Source organism: Melozone crissalis, unplaced genomic scaffold (assembly GCF_028551555.1).
Source record: "Melozone crissalis strain CALT ecotype California unplaced genomic scaffold, PUWL_Pcris_2 ptg000012l_1, whole genome shotgun sequence".
NCBI classification, from domain to species: Eukaryota; Metazoa; Chordata; class Aves; order Passeriformes; family Passerellidae; genus Melozone; species Melozone crissalis.
The window spans coordinates 13,582,822-13,609,259 of record NW_026535790.1 but is presented as its reverse complement, the minus strand read 5'-3'; the positions used below and the strand labels follow the sequence as shown (position 1 = coordinate 13,609,259).

The window sequence follows — 26,438 nt, the reverse complement described above, 5'->3', positions numbered from 1 at the left end:
GACACGGGGCCCTGTGATGCCTGCCTTCCCTGGTGCAATGGTGTTTGTTCACTAATGAGCACAATCTGGCAACCCACACCGTCCTCCCAGTCATTAATTATTATTAATTATTTGTTATGCAAATAGGGTTGAGGAGCACAGCGCTGAAGGCAGCACAAACACAAACAGTCCTGGGCCTGGGTGTTTATGTAAGGGTGGGCACCATGGGAGGGCCTGGAGCCACCAGGCTCTGTGTGCTGACCCCTGCCCAGGGTCCCCTGGGAGCTGGGGACACGCTGGTGGCATCAATGGCCATTGGTGTTGCAGGGCTGGTGCTGGGTGTGGGCTGTAATAGGGAAATTGTGCTTTTCAGGGTCCTGGGGGAGGAAGGTGATGATCCAAGGGTGAAAGGAGATGTGTTGGTGGTGGGTGGCTGAGGAAGGTGCTGCTGGCAGAGGTGGGAAAGGCGATCTCTGCATTTTGTGGGTGCTGAGGATGCCCTGTCCCACTCTTTTCCCTGTGGTTCATCGCTGGGAATGGTGTCTGGAGGGAAGTTGGGATGTTTCACCAAAGCTGGTTCAATAAGTGGCAGTTTCCTGTCTCCACCCCCAGCTGGATGGAGGATGGGGCTGGGACCCACCTGTGTACCCTCCCAGCCCATTGCCTGCTGCTGACGGGTTGATTTTGGCTGATTTTGGTGCTCCCCACCTTCCCCTTCCCCTCTGTCTGGGGCTCTCTGCTCTGTCCCTGTCTCCCTTCCCTTTGCCTGCCTCTGATCCCACCATGCACCCCAAATGCAGCCCCCATCACCTCCCTGTGCCACAGAGCAAAGGCACCAGTGGCACCGTGCCACAGGCACACAGCCTGGCAGCAGCAGGGCCCTACCCAAGCCCTGCCTGGGCAATGGGGAAGGAAACTGAGAAAAAATGGAAATTAAAGAGAGGAAAGGATTAATAAGGATCCTGCCTCAACCACAATGGCTTTGTTTCAGGAGAGCTGATACCACACACTGCTCCTCAGAGGGTTTTGGGAAGCAGAGAGGTTTTGGCCATGCCCAGGTGCAGATCTGGAGTGCTGTGAGTGAGATCTTGGTCCCTGCTCAGCCAACTGATATTCCCTGGTGTCCTGCTGCTGTCCCCAGCCAAGTGCTGCACCATGAGGCCTCTGTTGGCACAAAGCAGAGCCCTAGCAGAGTGGAGATTTGGGGGAAGAAAGGTGTTCTCACAAGGCAGTGCCTGTCCTGCTGGGTGCTCTGTGGAGCCATCCCTGGGACATGGGACAGGCTGGGATCTGTAGGGCTGCTGATGCACAGGGCATCACCCCACAGGCTGTGCACAGCTCACCCCGAGCACAGAACCACCTGTGTGTTTCTGACAACTCCCTCTTGCAAGCACCAAGCTCCGTGTGGGTCACCTGTACATCCGTGTGTCTCTGTACATCCGTGTGTGTCCCTGTACATCCGTGTGTGCCCCTGTAAATCCGTGTGTCTCTGTACATCCGTGTGTGTCCCTGTACATCCATGTGTGTCTCTGTACATCCGTGTGTGTCTCTGTACATCCGTGTGTGTCCCTGTACATCCGTGTGTGTCCCTGTACATCCCTCCCCAGCCCCGGTGTTCTTTGCTTTTTGCGCTTCCCAGATCCCTCAGTCGGTGCCCCACAAGGCTGCTTCCTGCATTTCCTCCATCCCGGGGCATTTGCCCTTTAGAGGAACATCTCTTTAGAGGTATTCCCAGCAGGGACGGGAGGGGAGCAGCACTTTGCACAAGCTGTGCTCAGAGCTGCAGCAACGTCCCGACAAAGCTCTCCCATTATTCCCGTGCCTGCTGTCCGTGGGGAGCTCAGCCTCTTTTCTTCCCTCTCCGCTGCAGGAACCAGCTCAGGCTGCCGCCAGGGTTATCTCCATCCTCCAGCTTGCAGCACGCTCTGCTGCTTCCCCGTCCCTGCGAGGGCTGGGGCTCGACCCCGGCCGGGCAGCTCAGGCTCCCGCAGCGAGCACCGGGGCTTTATTCTCCCATCGCCCATAATGAGCTCGCAGATAAAACCAGGAATAAAACCGGGGACTTGTGGAAGTTCCCTGCCTGCCTGCTGGGCACCGGTGCGTGCTCTCTGCCCCATCCCGATGCCAAGGCTGAGCGGGGGCTGCGGGGAGGGCAGGAGCCAGTTTCAGATAAAGCCAGATGCCAGTTTCTAATAAAGCTCCGCTCCCGCCGTGAGCCGCTCCAGATGAGAACGGCGGGGAAGCCGCCGCCGGACGGATACGTGAAAAGCGGCTGAAGGTGAAAGGATCTGTGCACTGCCCGTGATGTGTGGCATGAGGATGCTCTGAGGAGCATCTTTGCCTGGCTCTGTGCCCCATGGGGGGCTCGGGGGCTGCGGGGTCCGGGCGCTGCGTGGAGCGCGGCAGGAAGGAAGCGCTCGGCGAGGACCCAGCCAGCACGGCGTGCGCGTCCTTACATGTGTGCTATTTTCAGCCTGACGGGGAGCAGGCCAAGTTCTCCAACAGATTGAGTTGGGAGCTGAAATCCTCCTCTCCTCCTCCCCGCTGCCCAGCACCCACCGCCGGCAGGCGCGGCGGGTCCGAGTGCGCCGCGGGCACCGCGCTCTGCCCCGCGCACCCGAGCTCCCATCCGGAGCTGAGCCCCGCTCCCTCTGCCACCGCTGCCGCTGCCCCACCTCGGAACAAGGCCACAGGGTCTGTCCCTGCTCAGGGACCAGCGGCTGCAGCTTCTCCCTTCCCCACTTCGCAGCTTCTCCCTTCCCCACCGCCACCAGCATCCTCCCAAACCCAACCTCATCATGGGTCTTCAGCCTCACCTGCCTTTGGCTTCATCACACACATTCCCACCTGCTCCATCCTTGCTTTTTTCCCAAGCAGAAGATATCCCTCCTCCCCTCCTTCCTCCCCTTCCCAAATTCCCCCTTCCTCACCCCCATCACCGTGACCCCTCCAGAAGTGCAGCCATGTCCTCGCCCTGTTTGAAATGCAGGGAAGAAGCCCATGTGCACCTTACTGCCTCGGCACCCTGTAATCATTTTGTCAGCCAAAAAGCACTTTTGTCAAATCCCCACAGGCAAACTGGGAGGGGATGGATTGGGAAGAGGCATCTGACACCATTCCCTGCTTTTTTACCCCCTTTTTGCATCCAGGGTTTTGCTTTATGTGCAGGACAAGCATTGGGTTTTTCTCTCCTCTCCCTCTCCGCGTGTTTCAACAACTGTCCAGAGAGAGTGAAAGGAATAAGGGAAATGTTACAGGAAAGCAGCAAGGCTGGAGAAAATGTATTGCCAGAGGCTGGGTCTGCTCAACAAAGGGCAATTACGCAATGGGAGGAGAAAGCTGTTCAGGCTGGGCTAATGGAGCCCCAGGCCTGGTCACCTGGGATGGCCCCAAAATGTTCAGGTGCTGGGGGGGCATTAAATGGCTCCTTCTGCCCAGCACATGAGCTGCTCTCAGGGGTTTTACAGTGGGAGGTCAATGGCATCGGTTTGCTCCATCGTCAAAGCAACAAACTTAGTGACAGCGACTGAGGAGACAGGGTTGTCCTTGATGTCATCTCTCCCACTGCAGCTTCAGGAGGGGTGTTCCTTTCTCAGCCCCTTCATCTTCTCTGATGAGAGTCTGGGATCAGCAGCTGACAGCAGCCCTTTCCTCCAGGAAAAGGGTGGAGGCACTTGGAGTCAGCATTTCATGTGGCCTTGAGGACAGATGGGCTTCCCAGGGACAGGCAGACGGTGTGGGGGGAACAGGCTCTACTCCAAGTACGGGGACCTCTGATTTGGGTTCTGCAGCCTGGGAATGTGGCTCTGCTTTTCTTCCCTGCTTTTCTTTCGGCTGGCACTTGCCTGAGCATAGGGGCGAGCTGTCTTTGCCAGCCTGTGTCACATGAGCACCACGGGGAGTTTGCACAGAGCTGATCCCCTCTCCATAACCTTTCCACTAATGAGGAGGCAAATTCCTGGGATGGCTGCAGTGATGGAAGGTCAGAGTCATCACAGCCTGCCTCTGCCCATGGTACAATCCTCCTTTCCCACATCCTTAGTGGTTTGGGGTGTAAAGAGGAGCTGGGAATGGGATGCTCCAAGGAAATCTCATGTCCAGGATGGCACCACTGACTGGAAAAATGAGGCACCACAAAGCACAGCCGAGCCCTGCCTAACGAACAGGCTGTCGTTAACTCTGCGCTGAAGTGTTTGCAGGTCTCCAACACAGAAAAAAAATATAAAAAAAATCCCCAGAACCCACTTGCAAATGCTGCTCATCTAATTAGGGTACCAGGAAAGGCTCATCCATCCTTATGTGTCCAGTGTGTCCTCAAACACGCACGTGAAACCCGGGCCATCAAACACTCGGAGCCGGCGTCGCAGCGAGACGCTCCCGTCCGGAGACAGGTCTTTAAATCATCCCCGAGCTCTGGGAAAGCTGCAGACAGCTCCAGAGCGGAAAATGAAAAGGCAAAACGTTGCTCCTGGAGCTCTTGCCCTGAATTATTTGCTCAGCTTTAATAATAAGTTACACACAAGCCAAACTGAAGCTGCTCGGGTGGTTTTGTGGGGAGAACCAGCCTGGTGGATGCTGTGGAACAGTGCCTGGGCCCTTGGTACTCCAGCACCTTTGGGAACTGATGTGCTCTGGGAAGACAAGCTGGGAAAAGAGGGGAAAAAAATCCCACTTTAATGGGCCTTTGTGCAGTATGAATGTGTGGGAGCTGGGATTGAAGCTTTTCATTGATTGTCCTGGAGGTGGAGGGGACAGCAGTGCTGGGGATGATGTTCCTCTGTCTCCTCTTCCCTGGCCCTGTTGCTCCCTTGGGTGAATAACTGGCAGGTACCAGCAGGGAAAACCCTGGGCTCTTTCCCTGCCTTATTCTAGGCTAGTTTGACTGAATCTGCCTCGTTTAGGATGAATCACTCCAGCACTGCTGGTTGTGACCTGCTGGCCACTGTGCTTGCTGAGCTTCTGCAATTTCTCTTTTATTGGTGAAAATGAGAAGTTGCTTTTTCTGCCCTTTTCTCTGGGATCACAGATTGCAAATAATGATTGCCTTAAACACAGGCTATTTCCCAGCTTGCTGGGGATGGGATTGCTGGGTGTTCAGTGCTGGTGGCACCAGGAGCCAGGCCAGCTCTGTGTTAACACGGTCCAACAAGCATCTTGATTTAACTCTCTGTAATTTAACTCTCCTTTATTTAACTCTCCCCTTTCTCAACTTCATCTTTCCTAATGGAGCAGAGTGGATGAGGTCTTGCCACGAGCCATGTGCTGCATCCTGCACACCGGGCTCTGGGTTGGTTTCCATGTGTTTCTCATGGAAAGGTGATGGATCCTGCTTTGTTGAGCTGCAATGGATCCCATTTTCTCTCGTGCCTGATTCCACGGGATCCCATGGAGCACAAGGAGCTGTTCACACTGAGTGCCTGTAGCTGAACACATCTCCCTGCATTTATTGGTTGCTGCTTTTTGCTGCTTTTTCTCCCGTTTCCTTTCCATGGGATTATTTATAGCCAGGCCAGCTCTGCTCCCACCCTCCTCTCCCTCCGAGGTCCCCAGGTGCTGCCTGAGGAGGCAGGCACCTTGTTCCCAGTGAAAGATGCTGTCAAGGCTTAGCCCAAGGGCACAGGTATAAAACTTCCTGCAGGAGCAGTTTGCTGCAGGAATTGTGCTGTACCAGCCAGACTGGGTGGTTTCAGGGGATCAACCAGGACTGCACTGAGATGATCTCACCCGCTTGCTTCCAGCCTGATCCCGTTGCTTGTGTAACTCAAACACGTTTTGAAAGGAAAATATAACCTGATGATCCTTCCTCCTATGGACTAAGCCAGGATCTGATTTTGGTGTTCCTGGCAATAGCAAAATATGAATTTTTCCCCACGGCTTCTTCACTTTGTGACTCCCATAAGAGCCCTGAGGATTCTGCTGGTGCCCTGAGACAGCAGCAGGTCTGGGCTCATGGTTAAAGGTGCAGATGAGACACTTGGGGACGTGGATTAGTGGTGGCCATGGCAGTGCTAGGTTAACTGGGTGATCTTAGACACCTTTTCCAACCCTAATGATTTTGTGTGGTGCAGAAAGGCAGGGAGGTCTCCGGGAACCCAAAGAGTGGCTCCACATTCGCCTTGGGTCTGTCAGCAACCTTTCCCTCAAACGAAAACGTGCTTTTGGGGTAAAAAACCCCAACAAAACACATGAAAAAAAAAATCAGTATCTGTGATGCCATCTGTGTCTGCAGTGTGGCACAGCAGGGACAAGCTGTGCCCAGACTGCTGAGCACCTATGCCAGGGAGCTGAAAGAGGTGGCACGAGCCTTCCTCCTCATTTTCCCCCCCTGGGAGAGGAATGTCCTGTTTCTCTTGGGAACAACATATCTCCTTGGCATCTCTCTCTTTAGAAGCTTTGATTTCTTTTCCAACTGCAGCTCTCTAGCCTCAACAGCATGTCTTGGATATTTTTTTCTCCCACCGGTCCCCCTCCTGTTGATCCCAGGGGAAGGCTGGTTGGAAACCTCTCCAGCAGCCCAGGCAAGAGGCAACAGAGGGCTGGGGGCAGCAAGTTGCCAGTTCATTTGTTTTCCTCGATGGGGTTTCAAAAAAAAAGTGATGGGCTGATGAGTTTGGAGTCTCAGGGGGGCAATTTCCCTGGCAGCATCCAAGTTGTGTCACCTCTCTGCTTGGCTCTGTGACGACAGTGTTGATTTGAATTCTTCCAACTTAAGACTGATTTAAATGATGGTGAAGTTGGGGGGTGGCATGTGGGAGTAGAGCACTGAGCGCTATTCTTTTTCGGTTGTCATATGCCTCCATAAAGGCTTCTCCTGCCTTGGGGATTTGCATAGATCCCTGGTCCAGATTGTGCTGCAAAACCCACCGGTGGTCCTCAAAGCTATGGCAACGCTTCTGGGCTGGCTCCTGAGGCAGATGAAGCTGGGAAGTTTAGGTGTGTTTGCAAGCCTTATGCCATCATTGCTCCTTTTTGGGTTTGGGAGATGCAGATGGGGCTGGGAGTGCAGCTGGGAGACCCCATTCTCCTCCTGACCAACAGCATTCCCCCTCCTCTGCAGCCCCATGCCCTGGGGAATGTCTGGCTGCATTTCTATTCTATTCTATTCTATTCTATTCTATTCTATTCTATTCTATTCTATTCTATTCTATTCTATTCTACTCTATTTATATTCCATCCCATTCCATTCCATTCTATTCCATTCTATTTCTCCTCAGCATGTTCTGCTTCGCTGAGCTCTCCCAGCTTCGCACTCCAAACCACTCTAATTTGATGGCAAGATGGTGAGGTCAGGAAAAAAACCCAACATTCTCAATGTTTTTGTGAAAAATAGGTGTTTGGGTAATGACCTCATGGGGAGGGAGGCTGCAGAGTGAGCCAGTCTCCTACCAGCGAAACCGCAGGAGGCGAACGAGTGGGATTGTGCAAATGTCCCAGCCACAGGGGAAGCTTAATTCGGTGCTTGTAATAGCTGAGGACACGCACATCTGTAGGGAAGCAGGCTCCCTTCCTCGCGCTGCTCCCAGAAGGGCTTGTTTGTTTAATTTTATCTCGCCGAGAAAATTATAAAAGGAAAAAAAAAAAAACCAAAAAAAAAAAAACCAACCCATACAACCACCACTCTGTGGTTTTACTCAGCTGCAGCACAAAACCACCCCAGCAGCGGAGCCTGGAGAGCGCCGGGAGCGAAGCCCTCGCCTGAGCCCAGGTATTTCCGTGGGGAAGCGGGGCAGCGAGGGGCCCCCGCGCTCTGCCAGGACCCCGCTGCCTGCTGGCACAGGGCCAGGCAGGATGGAGCCGCTGTAGGAACCGTCAGAGCTGGAGAGATCCGCACATCGCACTGGCTGAGCTGCCCTGCCGTAAACCGCACCGCCCCGGGCAGCGGTGCCCTGCAAGGAGGGAGATGTTTGCCCTTTGAGAGGCTGCAGCAGGATGGGGGTCTCTGGGGCCCCCAGCACAACAGCCTGGCTTGCTCAGGGGCCACCACTGCACCTTCTGGCCGAGCAGAGTGGGCAAGGTTGGATTTTGGGGCAGAAAGTTGAGATCTTTGTGGTGATTTGCGCTCTGCGAGCTGCCATGTAAACCCCGGCACAGAGATGGCTGGTGCGGCTGGATAACGTGGGAGCGCCTGTGCTCTGGTTCCAGCTCATTTTCCTCGCTGTCATTAGTTTAAATTTCCGAGGGAGCCTGGGCTTGGCATCAGACGCTGACATCCTTTAATTTAACAAATGTAAAAACGGGACGGTTTCCAAGTGGAGTGATTAGAAGCGTCCCGCTCCGTCCCGCAGCCGCGGTGCCGGGCGCTGGCCGGGCCGCCCCTGTCACCGCCGGCGGGGCTGCGGCTGAGACCTCCCACACTCGTCACACGGGTGTGACACCCATCCTCACCATCCTCACCGTCCCTGCCCGCTGCTCAGCGCTGTCGTCCCCATCCTCACCATCCTCACCATCCCTGCCCAGCAGCGGGGCTGGGAGCAGGAGCGCAGCTCACCGAGGGGAGGGATGGGCCCGTGCCCCCCGTGCCACCCCCATAGCACCCCCCGAGATGCCGTCACCCCTTCGCCCTGGCAAGGGCCTCCTCCGCCTCCGGGTTTGCGTAGGAGGGCGCGTGTCCCCCCTAAGCTGCTTAATGAGGGTTAAGAAGCTAACGGGCTTATTTCCAGCAATGGTTTCCACAGCTCTGCAGGTGTCCCTGGAAGCAGAGTGGCCCTGCTCCCACCCGGGAGCATCCTGCTGGTGCTCCCACCAGCCAGCCTGTGCTGCCATGAGCACGTCAGTGCTCAGCCAGCTGCCTGAGTCAAAGCAGTGCCTGTTTTCAGGGTGCTTCAACACCCTGTGACAAAGACCCAGGCTGTGGTTTGGGTGGGGAAGGGGAGTAGGGGGGTGGCATCCCTATGGATACATCCCCCACCGCCCTGGTCCCTCTCGCTCTGCCTCCAGAGCATCTCTGCAGCATCCCTAGGCGGTCGCCTGGAGACGGCCGCCGCGGGTTGCCACAGCGACGGAGCCTTCGCTCAGCATCCCTCCAACTCCGCAGCCTTGGCCGAAGTTGGGCGAGAGGAAAATATCCCAGGGAAGGGATATTTGTCTGTCCTCCCCTGGGGTAGCAAGCGCAGGGCTGGGGAAACTGAGGCACAGCTGGTGGAGTTGGAGGCAGCTGTGAGGTGATGGAGAAGGGTTTGGGAGTTGCCTGTGAGGTTTAGTGGGGTAAAAAGGGGTGGAAATGGGGCTGGTGGAGGGCAAGGGGTGCCTGCAGTCAGCACTTTGGGGGGCAGGTGCTGTTGCAGTACCTCCACACGAGTCCTCCCAGCAGCAGCCATCAGTTGTCACCATGGCAATGCTAGCTTGCTCAGGTTGTCATCTGTCGTGACACCCAGCATGTGCTGGGATAGAGGCTGCAGGGGTGTGCACACCCTGGGGGGCTCAGCCACCCAGAACCCAGACAAAAATCTGGGGTCCCCACGCAGGATGGGGAGACTGGCCCCAAAACCATCAGGGTCCCTCAGGGATGGGGCTCCACAGGGTGACACGGTGGCTCAGGCTGGTGCCTGGCCCTGGGGACTCTCTGTGGTGAGGGAGAGGAGGGTGAGACCCTTTGGGGTGACCATGCAGTGGGGCCCCCACCAGCCCCACCACGAGGGCTCCCGCCCAAACCAAGCCTACAAGTGAAGGCGATGTCCGCAGAGGGCGAGGAGAGGTTACGTAACTTCAGCGTCTGGAAAATTCTTTCTGCTCCCTTATCGGCTTTATAAATATCTCGGCCTGGGGCCAGGCCAGCCAGGGGGGAAGGTGATGACAAGGGCTGCTGCCAGTCCCCACACTCAGGCCTCTCCAGCCACTGTGCCTCAGTTTCCCCACCTCTATGGACAAGAGCATCCCTGCTTCTCCTGCTGCTGTGCAGAGGGGAGGGCTCCTTGCTGCCTATGGGAGCACAGAAGGTTTTTCCCCTCCAACAGAAAAAGAGGGGGATTTTTCTTCATCTCCTGAAATAGGCTTGAGGGTGGTTTTGGGTTGCAGACCTCCTTAAGTGGCAAGACCAAAGAACCAAGGTCCTTGCCCTGATCTGGTGTCACATTCCCCAGGTTTGAATTTGTTGCATCCTTCTTGCTGGTCTTTGATGTCCTGGAAGTCCCTGGCTGGGGGTCATGCAGTGCCTTACCCACTGTGTTTTCCCAGCAGGATGCTGGGGTGGGTGCCTGCCCTGTTCCCCCTGCTCCCCACGCCCTCCTGCCCCCTGAACGGCACAGCCCAGCCAGGGGACAGTGGGATGCTGGTGCGTGGCTGTTGCCCACTGCAGGAGCCCTGGGCTTTGAGGGGGGGCTCAGCAGGTCCCCTGCTCACGTGCACTCCCATCTGTGCCACTTGCAGGGCTCTGTGCCCGCGGGGATGTCGGAGGGCGGCCGGGGCCGTGTCGATAGCAGCGCGCAAGGCACACACAGCCCAGGGCAGCGTTGTGTAACTCTCCATGAGGCTCTTCACAGGGCCATGTCACCCTGTCCCAATGCCACCAGACCTGTCATCCTCCCCAGTGCCACCAGACTTGGCCCCTGCCCCAGCCACGGGGTCCTTTTGCTCTGTGCCCTCCCATTGCCATCACGGCCACCCAGCCATGCCAGGATGCTGTGTGATGTCTGTTTGTACTGCTCAGGGGATGCTGGTGGGCAGGACCAGGACCCCAGAGGTTCTGCAGGCTGTTGTGGGTGGCAGCAGCGTGACACCACTGTTACCTCCCCAAATCTTCCTGTTTCAGCATTTTGGGTTTGCCTGCTGGTGCCCCTCTCCTTGTCAGCCCATGTGTGCACACAGCAGGGCCCGGGCTCGCCAACGCCGGGCTGTGCACTCGCCTTGTTCATTGTAGGGTTGCACAAGGACACACGTGGGGGTTGTTATTTTAGGGCTGGCCAAAAAAAAATAGGGATCCCTTCATTGCTGTTGTGATCTGCAGTGTGTGCCTGAGCAAGCCACCCACCAGTGACCTGCTCTGTGCAAAGGAGCAGAGGGGGAACACAGGCAGATGTGCACCAAACCTTGGTTTAGGAATGACCTTTTAAATGCCTTAAATGCCCACATCTCTGCCACAGGCTCTGTGTCTGCTGAGCCCCTTAACAACAGAACCTGATGTTGGGGCCCAGAAATAATGAATCATTTTAGGGCTGTCTGTCTGGCTCCTTCATGGCCCCCTCAATTTGAGCAGGGCTTTCCAAGCAAGGTGTGTGGCCTGGGAGGAACAATGTGAGCCCTGGGTGGTGGCAATGGGTGCCCTGGGACGTGGCAGTGGAGTGTCCCACAGCACAGCACATCACCCCCAGGCTCTGGGCTACCAACATCCGCGCATGCTGACGTCGGGCAGAGATTTGACTTCTTGCTGCCAGGGCCAGGCTGAGAGGGCACCCATGGCTGGTCCCCGTGGGCAGGGAATGAGGGAGGATTAATTGAGTCTCTGATCTCTGACGGCGAGAGGGGCCGGGAGCAGTGACCCCCCCAGCGTTACGCAACGCCTGTGCTAAATCTTCATTCAGCAGATAAAGACGGTCCCCAAAATACCCTGCCCTGCCTCTGCTGCCCTTCAGCTGCTTGGGTTTGGGGTCATGACTGAAGTTTGGGGTCATCCAGCTCTCCGGTGACAGCAAAGGGGTGTTGAAAAGGCAGAAAGATTGGGACAGAAACCTGTTACCCCCTGGGAAGATGATTTCCTCCCATTGAGGAATGAGAGCTTTAAAGGGAGCCCTTACAGGATTTTGAAGGCACTGAAACTCATGAACTGCTGCGGGCAGAGCCATGAGCTGGAGGAAAGCTAATAGCTGCAAAAACAGTGCAAGGGCCTTTTTTGTCTTGAAGATGCCAGGGGAGCTGGACATCCCCAGCAGAAAAGGAGGGTGATTTTTCATCCTCTCCTGAGACGATGGGGTTTGTGTCACGGCCATCATTAAACAGCAAGAACAAAGTGGTCTCGCCTTGGAACACCGCCTGCCTGACACCGCTGTCTGCTCCACCAGCTTGGAACGTGTCTCATCCTTCTGGCTGGTCCTTCACCTCCCAAAAAACCTCTGAAGTCCCCTCCAAGCTGCTTCTCTTCCACCGCCCCTGGCACCGCTAAGGCATCGTGGGCTGCCCACCACTGTCACACAGCGATTCCCCTCCCTGCCCCTTGGAAATGCCACTGAAGGTGCACATCCCCCTGGCTGGCCGTGGCTCCCCGGGGCCGCGGCCGAGGTGCCGTGTCCTGTACATGTAGGGAAGAAGCGAGGCTGTAACCCGAGCTGGGCAGCAATCAGGCAGGACATCCATCCATCGGCAAAGCCCCCGCCGCTGCCTCGGCTCAGCATCGCGGCTCTCGCTGCCACCGCGGGGTAAGTAGGGCCGGGAGGGCGGCTCTCCCCGAGCCTGGCGTGTCCTTCCTCCCCTTTCCTTCCTCCTGGGGTTGCCAGTCACCTTTAGGGCTCTGCTGACACCTTAACCCACGCTGGAAACGCAGCACTTCAGAAATGACAGCTTTACCCTGGCACTGCCGTGGAGGCAGGAAAAGTGCCTGGGATGCTGGGACACAGGCTGGATTTCTGGCCAAGTTGAGCAGTTAATGTTTTGATGGAGCAGGAACCGTAGTGGGTTTAAGGTCCGAAAAAGGGTGGAGGGTGCTGATGAGCAGTTGATGGCTCAGCCTTGCTTATATTAAGGAGGAAGTTTTTTTCGCAGAAAGAGTGGTCAAACACTGGAATCATCTACCCAGGGAGATGGTGGAGTCACCATCCCTCGATGTGTTTAAACAAAGACTGGATGTGGCACTTGGTGCCATGATCTAGTTGAGGTGTTAGAACATGGGCTGAACTCGATGATCTTAAAGGTCTCTTCCAACCTAGAAATTCTGTGATTCTGTGATATCCCACCTCTCCTGACTGGAAGGGATGTGTGTGTCCTGAGCTGCTTCTCGTGGTCATCCCGCTCCTTTCCGAGCATATTCCCAGCTGGAATGTCATCCTGCTCCTTCCCGAGCATATTCCCAGCTGGAATGTCACCATGGGAGATGCCATTGCTGTCCCCACAGCCTCTGGCTCTGGCTGGCAGCTCCATGGCTCCCAACCTGTGTTTGTGCCTTCAGCATAAACATTTCCTGGGTACCCGTGATTTCTCTGGAATGGAGGGGTTGTGTTAGGTGAGAAAAACTGAAACCTGTTTCAGTTTTTAATTTTTTGGTGGTCTCTCTCCGTGACAATCTTGAGGCAAATGGAGGATATTTCAGACAGACTCTCACACTTGGGAATAATGGGATTTGGGAAAGAGGCCTCCACTGGAACCAGGCAAGCAGGAGGTACAGGGTTAGTCCTGCTGGATGAGGATGAATGGATCCAGATCCGTCATCTCCTGCCTCTGACACTGAGGTGTGAGAGGGCTCTTGAAATAATCCGTGCCTGTGATATCCCAGGGATGGATCCACTGGTGTTACCTTCAGGATAGGAAGCCCTCAGCACTGCGCCTTCAGCTCGTTTCCATCTGGTTGGTGACAAAATCCACTTGGAGACATTTGCCCTTTCTGCCTGGCTTTTCCCTTTCTTCCCACGGTGGTTTTTAGCAGCTGCATGCTCCCCCTTGGTCAGGCCAGGGCTGGGGCAGGGCTGTTGCCTCTCCCCTGAGCCTCTTGGCATGTGCTGGATGGGAACCTGCCATTCCTAATGGAAATCCATGTCCCTGCAGAGGCCCCAGCTGTGGCAGGCAGAGCATGAATGACCAATTCCAGCCCTGTCATCATCTCCATTTCTCAACCTCCATTCCTTGGAGCTTTGGGGCTGGAGCTGGAGCCCAGCTCGTGTCTGGATTTGGGAGCTAGCAGGAGGGACCAGGGCCATGTGATGGAGACACCCCAAGCTCACCAACCCATCCAAGCACATCCTCTGGCCCATACGATCCAGGGATGGCTTTTTTGGGAGGGAGGCCACCACCACAGCCTGGCCAGGGAACAGGACTTGGTTGTACAACCCTCTGGCACCTTGGGCATGGCTGGGGTGGGTGGTGTTTCGGTTCTAAGCCCTGGATATCCCCCTGCCATGAATCCCACCCAGGGGGGCTCCTCTTCACCCTCCAAAGACCCCACTGACCCAGCCCCAGCCATCTCCATCACCAGAGTCCCAACCCCAGCAGCTCCTGAGGCTCCTGGGACACTGTCACCATGGCAGGACACGGGCATAGGGCATTGCTGCTGCAGAACTTTAATTTGCAGGGCCCTGGGGCTGCTGGGAGCAGAACTCTGATGTCCTGTGGGTCAGATCCTGCCGGGTGCAGGGTCTGGAGCATCAGCAGGCTGGGAAACCTCCCCTCCCCCTCGCTAAATCCCTTCCCAGGCGCAGGACAGTAGGTTACGGGACTCGACCAGAGGTTGGATTTAAGGAGATTACAATTTCTCCCCCAGGATAATCTAGAAATTCAATTAAAACTCTCTGTCTCCTGCCCGGGCTGCAGCAGGGCCCGGGGCACCCTGTGCCCTGCAGCCATGGCCGGGGAGCGCTGGGGTCCCCCCGGGCACACACCAGGTAAGGGCTGACCCCCCGGGACCCCTGCCTGGGGAGGAGCTGGGCTCTGCCCCTTCCCAGGCTGAATTCCTGGGATATTTACACCATCCTCTGAGCCTGGGGGCTGTGGGGATGGGTAGGGGGTGTGGGGATGGGTAGGGGGGCACCCCAGAGGTTTGGGTGGGTCTCATGTGGACAGGGCAGGCTGGGTGGGTTTTGGGGCATCCTTTGGCAGCCCCTGCCAAGGCCTGTGACCCCCTTGCCCTCATCCTTGCCCCCTGTCCGGGTGTGTGGATGTGAGGGGATGGAAAAACAGCCTGAGATTTCCAGGAGAACGAGATGGGAGTTCAAGACTGGGGGGACAGCAGGGCTGGCTGTGGGTTGGGGTGCCTGTGGGTGTTGTGGCATTGATCCCAGATCCCCCTGGCACTGTCCTGCAGCCAGGCAGGGGGACAGCAGCAGGGGTGGATGTAGAGCCCTGGGGCCCTGTCAGTGCAGGGATGGGTGCTGGAACAGGGATGGGAGCTGGAGCAGGGATGGGTGCTGAGCTGGAACAGGGATGGGAGCTGGAGCAGGGATGGGAGCTGGAACAGGGATGGGTGCTGGAGCAGGGATGGGTGCTGAGGTGGAACAGGGATGGGAGCTGGAGCAGGGATGGGTGCTGAGGTGGAGCAGGGATGGGTGCTGGAACAGGGATGGGTGCTGAGGTGGAGCAGGGATGGGTGCTGGAACAGGGATGGGTGCTGAGGTGGAGCAGGGATGGGTGCTGGAACAGGGATGGGTGCTGAGGTGGAGCAGGGATGGGTGCTGGAACAGGGATGGGTGCTGAGCTGGAACAGGGATGGGTGCTGGAGCAGGGATGGGTGCTGAGGTGGAGCAGGGATGGGAGCTGGAACAGGGATGGGTGCTGGAGCAGGGATGGGTGCTGAGCTGGAGCAGGGATGGGTGCTGGAACAGGGATGGGTGCTGGAACAGGGATGGGTGCTGAGCTGGAGCAGGCATAGCTGGACTGGGGTTCTCAGTCCCCACATCACGGAGTTTGGGGCCAAATAAACGCTCAGTGCAGCCTCTGAAAGGCTCTTTTCCAGGATTTCTCTGATCCAGGGCACATCCAGCAGGAGTTTTAGGGTGCTTAAGCACCAGCCCATCACCCCACAGAGGCCGCCTGGCCCCGGTGGTGACGAAGGCTGCACGTGGCCCTTTTCCTGCTCCTGTACCCGTGGCATCCACACGTGGCTCAGGGGGACAGGGATGAGCCAGTATCTCTCCAGGCACCCTGGGGAGAGTCTTCCTTGTCCCAAGGGCCTTCCTTGTCCCACGTGCCTCAGTTTCCCTTCTGTATATGCCACCAAGACTTGCAGACAGCAATTTCTCACCTGCTTGTTGGAAATAGGGAGTACATGGGTGTTCTGGGCAGGGGTATGTGCCCGTGGCTGTTTTCCTCCTGCGTCCTTGCCAAAATGGAGCAGTTCTTTCTCATTAGGGATGCACTGTGGTGGGAACCTCTTCCCTGTCCTCCCCATTAGTGGAGGGGAAACAGGGAGCCATTTATCCTCATTCATTCTTTATATGTCCTGACCTGGCCTGCCTTGTGCTGACCCCTCATTTTTTGGCAGTGCTCAAAGACAGGCCATTGTAGGAGGGAGTTATTCAGGCATTGCTGCTGCCCTGGCATGGCTGAGCAGCCCCTGAGCTGCCTCCCCTCGGTTTGGGGGTGCCCTCAGTGAGGGGTGGCTTTGTGGGGACGGGGTGAGCAGGGGATATTTGTGCTTTCTCGGCCTCACACAGAGCTGGGTGGCATTGCTGTCCTCCTCACCGCTGACATTGCTGTGCTGCTGCTGCTGGGCCATGAAGGGCATCGCCGCGGGAGATAGCGGCGTTATCTCCCGGAGCAGGGCAGCGTTATCGCGGCTCGGGGCAGGCAGCAGCGCCCAGTGTGACCCGCTCAGCCATCCCCTCCCTGCCCCTCCAACGGGGTTCCTGCAATCTCATCACCCCAAACTCCTCCGAGCCTCACCTGAGCTGCGCCACATTCCCAGGAGAAAGGAAAATCCACGCTGGGAGGGTGCGAGAGGCGGGTGCCAGCCGGAACGCGTCCCCTCCAGAGGAAAGGTGTGATGATAAACGGCATTGACACATCCAGCCGGCTCTAACTAATGACTTCCCCGGCACCCAGCGCATTTTCCCAGCGCGCTGGCCGTCCCGAATATTGTTGTAACATTTAACATCAAAAAGTAAAATAAATAAAATTAAGCGTGCAGTTGGCAGATTGCCGGAGACTCTCGGCGGGGATCCGCTCCGCGTTGGGAGCCGGGTTGCTGCAGCTTCGTGGCAGGAGTTGTTCCTCTCTTGTCAGCTCATTAGCTGGGGCTGTCCTGCCTCCCGAGCCGCGGGGAGCCGGGGCCGCGAGTTCCCGAAACTCGAATTATCAGCCTGGTTTGTTTCCTACACGTAACCGCTGTTTGCTCAGCCCGGGACGCGTGGCGCCGACCCCAGGGGATGGTCCCGGTCCCGCTCCTGCCCCGCACCCAGCGGGGTTTGCCGGAGCTGGAGCTGGGCTGGGATTAACGGGGCTGTCAGGGAAGTTTTGATGTTGTTCCTCTGCGGGAAAATTGTGCTAGGCAGGTTTGTGGGACTCCTGGGAAGCAGAAAGGAAGGGGGATGTACCCTAGGATCGCCTCTGGTAGCCCCTTGGGCAGTTCTGACTGCGGGGATGCCACGCTGGTGCAGAGGATGCACTCCGGAGCCGGGGAGGTGCAGAGTGACCACGGGGATGCTGTCCCCGCTGTTCCCCTGTCAGAGCCCGTCCAGCCACGGCTTTCGTGTGTTTGCATGAGCCCTCTCCCAGCCCGAGCCTCCCGCAGCGGCAGCGTGGGGTTCCAGCCTTCCAATTTAAAGCAAACCAGAAACCCAGCTTTCAGCGAAGTCGAGAAAGTGTATTTCCAAACAAAACTGTGCTAAATAAAGGACGAGCCGCAGGCGGCCGCCTGCTCCGGCGCATCCACTTTGCTGCCTTTATTTAGCTGCTTTATTTGTCTGCTGTCGCTGCCGGCCCGGGACAGGGGGGTCTGTCCCACCAGGAGCTCCGGGAAGGACTCGGGAATGTGGGGTGGGAAAGGGGCTGTGCCGCAAGATTGTCCCTGTACCCAAACCAGAGTCGGCTCCTGGGGTCTGTCCTGGTATCACCCTGCAGCAGTGGGGTCCCTGAAACTGTGTGTGACATGGAAAGGGAAAAGGAAAAAAGGAAAAAAGGAAAAAAGGAAAAAAGGAAAAAAGGAAAAAGGGAAAAGGGGAAAAGGGAAAAGGAAAAAGGAAAAAAAGAAAAAAGGAAAAAAGGGAAAAGGAAAAAAGGAAAGAAGGGAAAAGGAAAAAGGGAAAAAGAAGGAAGGAAGGAAGGAAGGAAGGAAGGAAGGAAGGAAGGAAGGAAGGAAGGAAGGAAGGAAGGAAGGAAGGAAGGAAGGAAGGAAGGAAGGAAGGAAGGGAGGAAGGGAGGAAGGGAGGAAGGGAGGAAGGGAGGAAGGGAGGAAGGGAGGAAGGAAGGAAGGGAGGATGAATAAAGGGGTGCAGGCAGGGGGAACAAGAGCCTGAGGGTCCCTTGAAGCTCCACCACAGGTGAGGGCAGCTCTGCTGCCTCTGCAGTCACCCGGGCACAGCTCCCCTGCCAGCACAGTTAATCCAGACCCCAGCTAATCCTCTCACAGGTCACTGGGGGCTCATTGCATTTTGTTCACTTCTCAAATGCATCTAGAATTAATTAAAAAAAACCCAACTCTAAATTCCTCTTGTGGCAAAAGCATTCGGTGCATTGTCCTGGGGTGAGCCAGAGGGGTGATAGAGGAGCAGCCTTTTCCGGCCCAAAATACTCAGATCTCATTTAAAAAAAAAAGAGGAGAAACATTAATGGATGCAGCCAGGATGGGCAGGAGGAAAACTCGGGGTGGGAGACCAGGTTGGTGCTGGGCAGCTGGCCTGACAGATCAGCTCTGCAAGGCCACTTTGGTCCTGTTTAAATTCCAGGGACTATAAGATTGTAAATATTTACTATTAATATTAACTGTTTGTGCCTATTTTGCTCTCCCCTGTGGCTCCAAGGAGGGAGAGGCTCTCATTCAGTATGTGAGCAATCCCTTGGTCTTCTGAGACGCCAACAAACTACTGTGGCTCTCCAAAAATCAACTTTGGTTGATAAAAATCTTTGTACTTGTATTGCAGCAGGACAAAATGTGTTGTTTGGTATGAGGTGGTGGCACACATGGGTCTGTGTCCAGCAGCTGGGAGGTTTGGGCAGGCTTTAGTGCTCCTGCTTGTGGTGCAGTGCTTCTGGAGGGTTTCCTGATTCTCAGGCTGGGTTTGGGGAGCATTTCAGTAAAAGGCAGTGCAGGGTATCATTGCAATGATGCAGCCCCAGGCAGGCTGTGCCTGGCAATGCTCCCTGGCACTGGGACACTGTGTAATGGAAAGGGTGTGTTTGTCCCAGCGTGTCCCCGGGCACTGGAGCTGATTGCAGGAATCGAGCGCATCGATCGGGCCGGCGGATCCGGCACAGCCTGTCCAGCCCAGCGGCTTCTCTGTGCTTCAGGCACAGCTGGGCTCTCACAGGGGGCTCTCAGCTCTCACAGGGGGCTCTGCACCCGCTCCCCACCCCATGCTGGTGCTCTGTGCAGGTCTCACTACCAGAAAAGTGATTCCATCCTCAGTGGCACGTCCCACGGCGCTAAATAATGGGGTGACCTGTGCCAGGGGGTGGTGTGTGGAGAGTTCCTGTGGTGCCATCTCTTTGAGGGGCTTGAGATATGCCACATGGCTTCTCCACAGTCCTGTGCACTCCCTGATGCAGCCCCACGAGGGGCTGGGGGGGTCCAGCAGCCTGGCAGAGTGGGCTCCCCCACCACGTGCCCATCTCCACCAGGCTTGGGCCACCTCTCCCATGTCCATGTCACCTCTCTCCCAAGCAAAGCTGAGTGTAGGTCCTTGACCCTGCAGCTGAGCCTTCCAGAAGGGACCAAAACAGCTCCCCATTCCCCAGTGGCAGCTGTTCCTTCATGAGACTTGGCCAGCTCAACCCATCTGTGACCGTGGATGGCTCCATGTCCCAATGGACACGTTGGGAAAGTTGCTCCTCAGGACATCTGCCCTGAGCAAGTACCTTCTCCATCCAGATGCATGTTGGCTGCATCCTCTCCCATCCCCGGGCAGGGGGACAGAGGTTAAATCCACATCTCCCTGTGCTTTCCCTCGAGCCCAGAAGAGCTGATGCTCTGAGGTCGCCGCTGGGCTGGGCACCGATCCATCTGGCATGGGCAATGTGAACTGATGGAGCTGCTTCCAGGAGTACCTTTATTGGTATCTGTGTCCCAGGGAGAACAGCTCGGCCTCTCTGCTTTCCTCTCTGGTGGCAGAGCTCGTGGGAAAAGTGAAGTGGAGAAACTCTCCAGGTTTTTAATCTGCTGGAGATGTTGAGTGTCCCACAAATGCAGTAGGATTTGTTCACTCACTTCATATCATGAAAGAAGAAACTCTAACACCTTCTCCTTTCCTTGGTGTGGTTTTTGAGAGCAGCCCAGCCAAGGAAGGGAGAATTAGAGCAGTGCAGGACGTTGTCACTCATCAGAACCATTGGCCAAGCAGCCCCTTGGGTCCCTGTGCCATGAGTGGTAACGGCCCTGTCTCTGTTTTCTCATTGCAGAGCCTCTCACAGGATCCACGTGGTGACGTGGCAGCCAAGACGTGGAAGTTTGGGACTTCTCTTCCACCGCAGCAGAATTTGGGGGGTGGGCAGGGGTGGGTCAGGGGGACACTGGGAGTCGCAAGACCCTTCACCTTCACTGTGGGCTTGGCTCAGGGATGACAACGGGCAGAGTCAACCCTTACAGCATCGTGTCCTCCGAGGAAGACGGGCTGAGGTTGACCACCATGCCAGGTATCAACGGCTTTGGCAATGGGAAAATCCACACCAGGAGGAAATGCAGGAACAGGTTTGTAAAGAAGAATGGTCAGTGCAACGTGGAATTCACCAACATGGACGACAAGCCACAGAGGTACATTGCAGACATGTTCACCACGTGCGTTGACATCCGCTGGAGGTATATGCTCTTGCTCTTTTCCCTGGCATTTCTGGTGTCCTGGTTATTGTTTGGGCTGATTTTCTGGCTTATTGCACTCATTCATGGAGACCTAGAAAACCCGGGTGGAGACGATACTTTCAAGCCTTGCGTTCTGCAGGTCAATGGCTTTGTGGCTGCTTTTCTGTTCTCCATCGAGACCCAAACAACGATTGGGTACGGCTTCCGCTGCGTGACCGAGGAGTGTCCGCTTGCTGTCTTCATGGTGGTGGTTCAGTCCATCGTGGGCTGCATAATCGACTCTTTCATGATTGGTGCAATAATGGCAAAAATGGCCAGGCCCAAAAAACGGGCCCAGACATTACTTTTTAGCCATAATGCAGTAGTGGCGATGAGAGATGGAAAACTCTGCCTGATGTGGAGAGTTGGGAACCTACGGAAAAGCCACATAGTAGAAGCCCACGTACGAGCTCAGCTAATTAAGCCCAGGATCACAGAGGAAGGGGAGTACATCCCGCTTGACCAAATAGACATTGACGTGGGCTTTGATAAAGGTTTGGACCGTATTTTCTTGGTGTCTCCCATCACCATTCTCCACGAGATCAATGAGGACAGCCCCTTGTTCGGGATCAGCCGCCAGGACTTGGAGACAGATGACTTTGAGATCGTCGTCATCCTGGAGGGCATGGTGGAGGCCACAGCCATGACGACGCAAGCTCGGAGCTCCTACCTGGCCAGTGAGATACTGTGGGGCCACCGCTTCGAGCCCGTCTTGTTCGAGGAGAAAAACCAGTACAAAGTAGACTATTCCCACTTCCACAAAACCTACGAGGTCCCGTCCACGCCCCGCTGCAGCGCCAAGGACTTGGTGGAGAACAAATTCCTGCTGCCCAGCACCAACTCCTTCTGCTACGAGAACGAGCTGGCCTTCATGAGCCGCGATGAGGAAGAGGAAGACGACGACAGTCGGGGTCTGGAGGACCTCAGCCCTGACAACAGGCACGAGTTTGACAGGCTTCAAGCCACAATAGCGTTGGATCAGCGGTCGTACAGGAGGGAGTCAGAAATATGACTCTTGGTCCTTCCGTTGACTTTTCCAAGGGTATTTTTTTTCCTCCTCTAATCTCTTCCCCTACAACCCGCTCAAATTATGCAGAACAATGCAAGTGCCATAGGAATGCTTGAGAAATTAGTATCGTTCATAGTTTTCAGTTTCATCGCAATAACCACTGAGCGGTCTGCAGAGGGGACGGTGGCAGGCCACGGCGCGTCCCCCGCGCCCAGCGCCCGCGGCAGGGCCCACGGCTCTGGGGGATGGATGGATGGACAGAGGGATGGATGGACAGAAGGAAGGATGAGGAGAGGAGGGTCTGTGGGGCGTGGGCAGGTGCTCGCCCCGCTCGGCCCCGTGGGGCTTTGCTCTCCCCATGGGGAAAACGCCAGCGTTTTCCTGGAGCCGAGCACTGCGAGATCCAAAAAGAGGAAATATCAGGAAACAAATCTTCCTCTCTCTCTTTCTCTCTTTCTTTTCTTTTCCTTTTATTATTTAACCGAGCAGCGACAACAAAACAATTGCTCCTTCGGCAGGCGGTCTGGTTCAGTTGCACAAGAACAACACTTGAAATAACATGCAACATTAATGTACTTCTTTTTAATTTGGGAAAAAACGGGGGAGGGAGGTGAGAGGGTTTTTAATATTTTCACTGCACCGTTTGGGAGACTGTTTACCAAAATAATAATAATAATTATTATTATTATAATTATAACAATAATAATAATATTAAATCTGAAAGAAGTCATTCAGTATTTTTTAAAAATGAACAAGGGAATGAAGAAGTCACTGGGGTCCTTTGAGGGGGTGACTTGTTGGGTAAATGCAAGAGCTAAAAGTTAAGATTGCATCCGATTTTGGGGTGTTTTTTTACTACTGGCATGACTTCATATGCAGATGTAAGTGACTGTAGGTCTGTGACAGTGAAAGAAAGTAGTGGAATTATTGACAAAGGAGGTAATAAGGATAAGCAGGGCTGTGAGAGAAAAAAGCATTGTAAACATGGTAATTAGCCAATTTCTAGAAATGTTGGATTTTGGGGTGGAAATGGGGTCTGGAACTTCAGCTGCTGAAGTGTTGGGTCTCCCCCAACATCTCTGATGGGGAATTCATAAGGTTCACCATAACAGGGACATAACAGTGAAAAGCACAAAAATGAAAGTGGAGAGCTCTCAAGTTTGGGTATTTCCCCACTTTTCTGACCAATTTGGTATTTTTCTTCCTTGAAGAATATTTTCAAACATGGAAATCAATGGGAAAGTCATCTTGTTGGGCTGCACTTCTAGTCCTGGAGCTGTGTCCATGCCAGGCTGGGCCTTATGAATTCCCAACTCACCAGAGAGTGCTGCTTCAGAGGCAGGTGTTCTCCCCAAAACTACAGATGCCAGTCGACAAAATCACCCCATCTTGCGCTTCAGCCCATCCCTGTGTCCCAGCCTCAAGGTGGATTGTGCCTTAGAGATGCGAACTCATCCCGTGTCCCAGCCCTTCTCCACAGCCCCCATCCTGCATCCCCCCTCTTGCTCTGCAGCACCCTCATCCCATCATCCACCGCCTTTCAGGCTGGCCTTGGGACAACTGCTTCAGCTTTGGCTCTGGCACAAGGCAGAGCACCCCATGCATGGGAAGGGTGCTTCCCCCTGCCCCTGCCCTGCTCCCACAGAGGGAAGGGGTCAGGCAGGTGCAGGTTGTGGGTCCCTTCATCTGGCTGTGCTGCTCGTTGGTGCTCTGGGAGCCAAACTCTGGCTCCCTGCTCCCTGTGGCCATGGGAAAGGCTTTGTACCCTCATGGGCATCCCTCATCTGACCCTGGGCATGGAGCCCTTGGGGAGGGGGCTCAGCAGTGGGGTCCTCCACAGCATTTTGGCTGAGATGGGCTCCCGGTGCTTTTCCCCCCACAGCCCAAACCAGGGAAGCCAAGTCTTGGGGTCAGGACTTGCAGTGGTGTGGCAGAAGCAGGATTTGTCCTGTGTCCCCATCCCCATCTTTTCCTTGCCAAGGGCTCTGGGGAAAGGCTGCCCTGAGTGTCCCTGTGCCACCACGCACCATGGTGGGGACCAGGACATCATCCCTGCAGAGCTTCTGCCCACCAGTGTCTGTCACCATCACCCCACACTGCTGCTCTGGTTTTGGCTTCCTCTAAAAACCACTGGGAGAAAACCTTCTCCAGGGGCAGCACTGGGAGGCAGCTCTTCCAGCACTGAGTGCCCCAAATGTGTTGTCCCCACAAGTGGGGACACGTAGGGACGTGCCATTGAGCTCCAGCCATGACATTTATGTTTCTGAGGCAGCAAAGGTGGATGCCATCCCATCTCCAACCCCTTTGCTCCTGGGGGGATGCTTTTACCCCCTGCTTTTTGCACCACAGCATCTGGGGGGTGGGAAGGATGGATGGGGGTGGGGGGCAGAGAGATTTTGTGTGAGCACTACTTATTTATTTTTTTAAAACAAATGCTTTTAAGTGGTTTTAGGTTCTTTTGAATAAATAATAATTGTTAAAAAAAATAAAAGGTGCACATCTTGCTGCTGTAGAGTTCTCAGAGGGTTAACTTCTTTATAAATATATATATATATATATATATCACAGTAAATATTTGTATAAAAACGAAAGAGAAATAGAGATGTCTTTAAGTAAATTATTGCTTTTAAACAAACTTCTATGATTGTACAGTGTTACCTGGGAGAATAGAATAATATATACAGGTGTATTTTTAAACTGCTGTGTAGGAGGATGTGAACTGGGACAGGGAGAGCCTGTGGCTGGCACAGTGAGGGGATTTTGGACCTTCCCTGGCCCCTGTTCACACACCCCTGCCCCAAGCCCTAGTGAGGGTCTAGCTCTGGTGAGATGTCCTATATCTACTGTATAGTCCTTGTCCTGCCCATGGACCACGCCGGTACATAGTGTATAAATATTATTTTTGCCTACCTGTGAGACCTCAGAGCTACTGGTCTTTTCTCCTACCACCAGGGAGCATTGGGAAGGCTGCCCAGCCATAGCTTAAATCCCATCATTTGGCAAAGAAAGGGGTAAAAAATTAAAAATGAAACAAACAGAAAGGTGGGAAAAGCCCAAGTTCAGGCCTTGTGTTTCCTTAGGGGGCTGGGAAGGCACAGGGGTGCTTTGGGGGTGTGGGTTTTTGTGGAGGGGAATCCCTGTGGGAAGGGGCTTGGAGAGGAGCAAGGTGAAATGTGCCCCCCACCATCAACAGCCGCCGGCCATTTCCTGCAGCCAGCTCCATCCCCGGAGCGCACTCCGGTGTTGCACCTGATCCTTGGGAAGGAGGGAGCCGCCGATTCCTTGGCCAGCATCCCGCAGGGATTGCCCCGGGCCGGGGCTCCCCAAGCCGGGGGTCGGGGCCGGACCTGCTCCGGTTTGGCCTCACCCTGAACAATCCCCAGTGAGGGCAGCAAGCAGCAGCATCCCCACACCCCAAATCCACCTCTGGGGAGAGCATCCTGTGCCCTGGGCGCTCCTCACCAGGCCGTGGAGGGCCGGGGGCCATCGGGACGAGCCTTAGCTTCTCATCACCGAGTTTAGTGCACTTTGTCTTTTAGGGCTGGGACAATCACTTAGCGCTCAACCTCTCGCGATTCGGTGCCTGCCTGACCTTCAAACCTTTTGTAGGAGATGATTTCAGAGCCACCTTTTCTATCTTTAATAAGGCAGAACGAGTACGTTTATTTTTAAACCCTCACGCTTTTCCCTTTCCTCTCGTGCTGACAACCAAAAGAGCCCCCTCTGTGTGTGTGTGTGTGTGTGTGTGTGTGTGTGTGTCCCCTCTCATTTATTGCACACAGAAACGAGCGTGTGGCAGCTGTGGCTGTGTCCAGCACTCCGGCCACATCCTGCTCTCCCACCCCCCAATTCAGGAATGCTGCCACGAGGGGGTTGGCACAGGAGCAGGGACAGGACGTGGGACAGCGCCCAGCCCGATGCCACCCATCCCTTCACCCGCCAGCTGTGCACATCTGTCCTGCTGCCCACCCCAGGGCACCGTGTCCCCTCCATCTCCCCCCAAACGCAGTGCTCCCCCAGGCTTGGCCCCACTTGGGTTTGGGGACAGAGACCTGGCACCAGTTCACAGGGCAGGTTGGCAACTGGGAGCACTGGTTTCCCGGGGTGAAATGCTGAGTCTGTTCGCTGGGGCAGTGGTGGTAGAGAAGCTGAGGGATGCAATGAAGGATCTGTACCTTTTCCACCTCCGGTGTTTCTCTGTCTCATTGCACATATATTTGAGATATATGTGACAATGTATATATATATTTGTAAAATGTATTTCAGATGACAAAACTGGCCAATTTTATGTTATTTTAAATATATTATATATATTATATATAAGAGTCTCCGAAAGATATAAATAGACTAGAGAAAATAATATAAATATGTAATAAATGTATTTTGATCTATTTAAAATATGTCGCGTCATGCTGTATATTTTAAAGATCATAGTGAAGTGTCTGCCTGTAGCCAACTTCCAATGTGTTTCCAAGTCTGTCAGTTGTCACACACACAGGATATGTGGAGCAAACTTTGAGCAAGACTGGGGCCAGCACGACAAAGAGAGATTATTTTTAAGAGCCTTTTAGCAAATATCCATCCTGCTGCCTTTAGGCAAGAGCAGAAAACACACATTTGAATTTTTCTTGGGAGGATAATTTTCTTCCCTGCTGCAGGAATGCTCAGAATCAGGGGGGGCTCTGCAGAGCCCCTCCCTGGGTACCACTCGCTCCAGTGGCTGCCCGCAGGAACAGAGCGCAGCCATGCAGGGAGCCCGGAGATGGGAAAATGTGTCAGGCAGAACAAGCCAAATCATCCAAAACCGACCCAACAAATCTTCCCGGAGCG

General features: G+C 55.0%; 1 protein-coding gene across 1 annotated transcript in view; it reads left to right on the top strand.

Annotated features, from left to right (window-relative positions):
* The window catches only part of KCNJ12 (potassium inwardly rectifying channel subfamily J member 12), a 29,222-nt gene extending 7,605 nt beyond the window's left edge, over positions 1-21,617 (top strand). The window contains exon 2 of the mRNA XM_054270945.1: positions 20,164-21,617. Within this exon, the coding sequence (XP_054126920.1) occupies positions 20,322-21,611 (1,290 nt within the window). The 5' untranslated portion in view covers positions 20,164-20,321 and the 3' untranslated portion in view covers positions 21,612-21,617. The remainder of the gene's footprint in view (positions 1-20,163) is intronic.
* Positions 21,618-26,438: the final 4,821 nt, after the last annotated feature.